Source organism: Myxocyprinus asiaticus, chromosome 34, assembly GCF_019703515.2.
Source record: "Myxocyprinus asiaticus isolate MX2 ecotype Aquarium Trade chromosome 34, UBuf_Myxa_2, whole genome shotgun sequence".
Taxonomy (NCBI): Eukaryota; Metazoa; Chordata; class Actinopteri; order Cypriniformes; family Catostomidae; genus Myxocyprinus; species Myxocyprinus asiaticus.
Window position 1 is genome coordinate 10999295 of NC_059377.1, and position 6000 is coordinate 11005294.

General features: G+C 38.2%; 1 protein-coding gene across 1 annotated transcript in view; it reads left to right on the forward strand.

Moving 5' to 3' along the window:
* Positions 1-5646, forward strand: part of LOC127425587 (collagen alpha-1(XXVIII) chain-like) — a 29601-nt gene extending 23955 nt beyond the window's left edge. The window contains exons 31-35 of the mRNA XM_051671723.1: positions 1009-1045; positions 1150-1704; positions 3124-3278; positions 4331-4604; positions 4901-5646. Of these exons, the coding sequence (XP_051527683.1) occupies positions 1009-1045; positions 1150-1704; positions 3124-3278; positions 4331-4604; positions 4901-5073 (1194 nt within the window). The 3' untranslated portion in view covers positions 5074-5646. The remainder of the gene's footprint in view (positions 1-1008; positions 1046-1149; positions 1705-3123; positions 3279-4330; positions 4605-4900) is intronic.
* Positions 5647-6000: the final 354 nt, after the last annotated feature.

The following is a 6000-nucleotide window of genomic DNA, read 5'->3' on the forward strand; positions in this document are numbered from 1 at the left end:
TTAGAGCTCACACACCCCCAAAACATCAATGAGCCACCACCATGCTTCACAGTGGGGATGGTATTCTTTTCACTATAGGCCTTGTTTACCCCTCTCCAAACATAGCGTTTATGGTTGTGACCATAAAGCTCTATTTTGGTCTCCTCACTCCAAATTACAGTGTGCCAGAAGCTGTGAGGTGTGTCAAGGTGTTGTCGGGCATATTGTAACCAGGCTTTTTTTTTTGTGGCATTGGCGCAGTAAAGGCTTCTTTCTGGCAACTCGACCATACAGCAAATTTTTGTTCAAGTATCATATTGTTCTCCTTGAAACAACCACACCGTCTTTTTCCAGAGCAGCCTGTATTTCTCCTGAGGTTACCTGTGGGTTTTTCTTTGCATCCCGAACAATTCTTCTGGCAGTTGTGGCTGAAATCTTTCTTGGTCTACCTGACCTTGGTTTGGTATCAAGAGATCCCCGAATTTTCCACTTCTTAATAAGTGATTGAACAGTACTGACTGGCATTTTCAAAGCTTTGGATATCTTTTTATATCCTTTTCCATCTTTATAAAGTTCCACTACCTTGTTACGCAGGTCTTTTGACAGTAATTTTCTGCTCCCCATGGCTCAGTATCTAGCCTGCTCGGTGCATCCACGTGAGAGCTAACAAACTCATTGACTTTTTATACACAGACACTAATTGCAATTTAAAAAGCCACAGATGTGGGAAATTAACCTTTAATTGCCATTTAAACCTGTGTGTGTCTGTAACAAGGCCAAACATTCAAGGGTATATAAACTTTTGATCAGGGCCATTTGGGTGATTTCTGTTATCATTATGATTTAAAAAGGAGCCAAACAACTGTGATGATAAATGGCTTCATATGATCACTATCCTTAAAAGATTTTTTTTAATTTTTTTTTTTATGCATGATCAGTCATATTTTCAAAATCAATGCCAAAATTTCACAATTTCTGTCAGGGTATGCAAACTTTTGAGCACAACTGTACATTATCTTTACCCTACAGAGAGAAGAGGTGATCCGAATAATTCAGGACATATGTGGTTAGTAACCATCCCTGTAACTACAAGACAAAACTTTCTTTATAAGCTGTATTAGTTGTGTTAGGTGGAGACAGATGTGTTGTACTCTTTGTGCCTTGTCTCAGGATGTGGTTCTACATGCCATACGAGTCCTCTGGAGCTGATCTTCATCGTTGACAGCTCAGAAAGTGTTGGTCCTGACAACTTTGAGGTGGTGAAGGATTTTGTAAATGCTCTAATAGATCGTGTGTCTGTGAGCCGAGAGGCCACACGTGTAGGAGTGATGCTTTACAGTCACATGGAAGTGGTGGTGGCCAGCCTACAACAGCTGTCCTACCAGGCTGACATCAAAGCTTCTGTGCGCAGGATGCCGTACCTGGGTGAGGGTACTTTCACAGGTAGCGCTATCCGCCGTGCTACTCAGCTGTTCCAGGTGGCTCGGCCGGGTGTGAGGAAGGTCGCGGTCATTTTGACAGATGGACAAGCTGACAAACGGGATGCAGTGAGGCTGGAGGAGGCTGCGGAGGAAGCTCATGATGCTGGGATTGAAATCTTTGTGATTGGCATTGTCAACAGCAGTGACTCACAGTACACAGAGTTTAAGAATGAGATGAACATTTTAGCCTCTGATCCTGATGCCGATTATGTCTACTTGATCAATGACTTCATGACACTGCCTAGTATGTACTCCAGACTGAGAAAACAAAATGCAAACCTTTATCATATGCTCCTTTTAAAAGTATATTTCACCCAAAAATTTAAATTATATTATTTACTCACCCTCATGTTAATCCAAACCTATATGCTGTTATTGTTTTTTATTCTTGTGGAACACAAGGAGAATTGAGAGCTACAGCAGAGGAATGCAAGGGAAAAAAAAGCTGAATGAATCAGCAAATAATTTATATTTTAGTCTTTTATTCATGCAAAGCTATCATATTGTCCTTAAAATGCAAGTGGATGGTGATACGACCTTTGAAGCTCCAAAAGTAACAGACAGTTGGCATAAACATCATCCATATGACTCCACTGGTTAATGTCTTTTAAAGTGAAACGATAGCTTTTAGCGCAAAAAAAGTCAATATTTATGTACTTTTTAACATAAATCATCGCTTCTGGTCAGTAGCAGTATGTGCATTCACTAGAGGGCGGAGTTCACACAGTCTCTCGTGTGACGTATTCGAGTTGGCATGTTCGGACTTAATCTCACGTTTTTATCTTGGTTGAGACATCCAGGATGACCACAAAAACACACCATAATGAGTAAACATACAGATACAATTAGAGATCTAAACCAAAACCAACAAAGCTTCTGTACAGCATTCCTCCTACTTAGTTGTAAACAGTGCCGCTCTTCCAGGTGTGTTGCATGTGTGTGTATTAAATGTGTCAACTCGATTACGTCACACGAACGTACTGCTGCTAACTGGAAGTGATTATTTATCGTTAAAGAGTCCTTAAATATTGATCTTTTTCGCAGCAAAGGTAATCGTTTCACATTAGAAAACATTAATTTAACCAGTGGAGTCATATGTATGACGTTAATGCTGATTGTCTGTGCTTTTTGGAGCATCAAAGATCAGATTATTATTCACTTGCATTTTAAGGGCCTAATGAGCCAAGATATGTTTCTATTTTTCTTCAAATGTGTTCTGCTGAGGAAAGTGATACACACATGGGATGGCACGAGGGGGAGTAAATGATGAGAGAATTTTCATTTTTGGGTGAACACACCCTTTAAAAAAAAAACAACAGCATACAGGTTTTGAAAGACATGAGAGTAAAAAATTTAAAAAAATATCATTTTTGGGTGAACTATTCATTTATGATGATTTACAGATTATGGTTTACTGAAACTTTTATGCAGTCTTATCATGGCCAGGTCTAAGGGGGTGGGGGGCAGCTTTCCTTGTGCTCTTCAGAAACGTCCGACACCTCCCACCCCAGTGAGATGGTTAAACGAACCAAGCCCCATCCCCCCCCCCCCCCTTCCCCAGTCAGACGGCAAAACGAGATAACCTATTGCCCACCCTAAAGGTCAAAATGCTCTCTGAAAAAAGATTTCATACTAGTACCGACCTTGTTTCTTGTTTTTTCAGCATTGGAGAGTAAACTACTAAGTCGGATCTGCGAGCGTGATGATGAAATGCCATTCAGCCCAAATGGAAATCCCTTCCCCGCTTTTATGCCTGGGTCAATTCCAGACAGAACTGGAAGTCCCACCACTAATTATTTCATAACAGAAGGGAAAGAGGTATTTTTTCATGCTTCTACATTTGGACATAAAACACAATGCAATGTCTAAAGTTTATTGAAATTACATATTGAACAGCAAAAGAAAAACAAATTGTAATCCAGCTTCATAATGCAAAATGTTATTTAAAAGGAAAATATGAACTTCAACACTTTTCATTGGTTTAAAAAAAAAAAAAAAAAAGCTGCACACCGTGGCACAATAACAGCCAATCAGAACATATTTGATGTTTAATATTCACACGTGTGGAGAAACAACATTTCAATGGAAGCAGGGCTAAGCAGAGTAAAGTCACAAACCAAGCAACTGAAAACATGCCTTGTCACAAATTTGGTGGAGATTAATAAAGGTTTATTTAACAAAACCAAAAAAAAAAAAAAAACTCACAAGGGAGAAATAAACACAGCAAGACAAAATGGAAAATATAACAAATCAATAATGGGGGGAGTCCCAGGATCCAACAGACTAGACAGGGGAACAGAATGAAACATGACAATCTGACAGGGAAAACAAGACAAAGGAGAGAATATATAGAGGAAGGGGAGATTAAGAACAGGTGCTGCCAATAATCATGAGCAGCCGAATCAGTGCTGCCATGGCACAGCACCTTTGAGAAACATGAGGGAGAGAGGAAAACAATAGAAAATGGGATAGCCTGAGAGATGGGCAGAGGAAACTGTCACAATTCTGCCATAACAAGAATAAAACAAGACCAAAAAGGCAAGATTATGACACTTTATCGTGTCACATCTGGTTACTTAGGACAAACTGTAAGACTTGTACTTCAGTATGTGTTGAATTACCAGAGGTAGCTATTCGGGTGCTCAGCATAATCTAAACCACAACATACAGTTCACTTTCATTATTTTGTTACAGCAATCAGTTTATTACATAAACACCTTTAATTAGCAACATTTTAAAATTCTAATAATTGCAGTTGTATTCAAATGACTCTCAAATAATAATCTACCAGTACAAATCTACAAATGTGCTTAGTGTTCTTTTGGGCTAAAAAAAAAAAACCAGACACATTCTGAGTCTCTTTACCACAGGTTGAACATCTGACAGAGTTTGAGACCCCTTCTTCCCCTCAACCGGATGACTATAAAGAAAACTTTGACACAAATAGGAAAGTCTTTTTTAATGGGTCTGTCAATGAACTCCCTATGGTAACAGCTGCCCCATCTGGAGTCAGGATAAGTCTCCAGTCTTCAGTCTTTGTAGTGGGAACCCAGACACCCACAAACTGGCGTTATGTTCCAGAAATCAGCCCACCTCCAAAAACACTACCTCCACCTCCCCCACAACCCGATGTAACTATTAGAGGTAAGCACACTCACTCACACCCCAGTTGTGTCATTTGAATATGATTTAAATACTAAAGTACAAAATGTAACCTTGTAATCTGCCTTGTAAACTCTTAATGTTAGTGATGTAATTCATTTATGTTTTAATGCATAATAGTTATAAAAGAAGTGATGTGTTTGATAGGTCAGGAAGGTTACACTTTTCACATAAAAATTTAGGTTTCATTTAACATTGAAAAAAATACACAAATGTATATGTCCTTTAAATATGAAGCACCTCAGATATATGGTGGTGGTGGTGTTGTTATATTTCAGATTTTGGCTGCAGGCAGAGACTGGAACCTGGACCATGTAGGGAATACAGTGTGATGTGGTATTATGACCCGGAGGCCAATGCGTGTGCACAGTTCTGGTATGGTGGTTGCCAAGGCAATAGCAACCGCTTTGAGACGGAAGACATATGTATAACAACTTGTGTGCAGACATAACATACCCTCAAAATGCTTCTTTGATAAAAACCTTCTTTATCAAGCTGGTTCAACATTGTAATCATGCACTATACAGATACATTTTCATTTTAGTGCATTGCACGTGTACTCTTATGAGAACAATGTCGAATCCCACACTGACTGGAGATCAGCTGTCAAAATTGATATTATAAGCAACACATTTTTTTAAATCATAGGTTAGGTCATATACTAGATTTAGCTGCTCTCTTTTCTAAAAGATAACAAAGTGCCAAGTTTTATGTTTACACTGAAACTGTTTTGCGCATTTCTTTTTATGTTGTAACCATAAAAATACCATTTTGCTAAAAGCATTGTAAATATATATTTGTTAAATTGTATGAATAATTGCTCCATAATTACAAATATAAATCATTCCTGTGCCAATCACATGACTTGCCATAGGTCATATAAGAGTCAACTATTTCAGAGTGCATGAGAAGGGCGTGCATTTAACATACAGAAGCCGGAGATTAAGAATCTTAAAAGATCCTAATCACCCACCTAACTCATTATATAACCCATATACAATACTTTTGAATGGCATTATTGTTTAGGCACACATTGTTTAAAGGGATAGTTTTCCCAAAAATAAAAATTCTCTCATCATTTACTCATCCTCATGCCATCCCAGATGTGTATGACTTTCTTTCTTCTGCTGAACACAAACAAATATTTTTAGAAGAATATTTCAGCTCTGTAGGTCCATACAATGCAAGTGAATGGTGATAAGGCCTTTGAAGGTCCAAAAATCATATAAAGTCAGCATAAAAGTAATCCATAAAAATCCAGTGGTTTAATCCTTATCATCAGAAGTGATATGATAGGTCTGGGTGAGAAACAGATCAATATTTAAGTACTTTATTACTATAAATCTCCACTTTCACATTCTTCTTTTGTTTTTGGCGA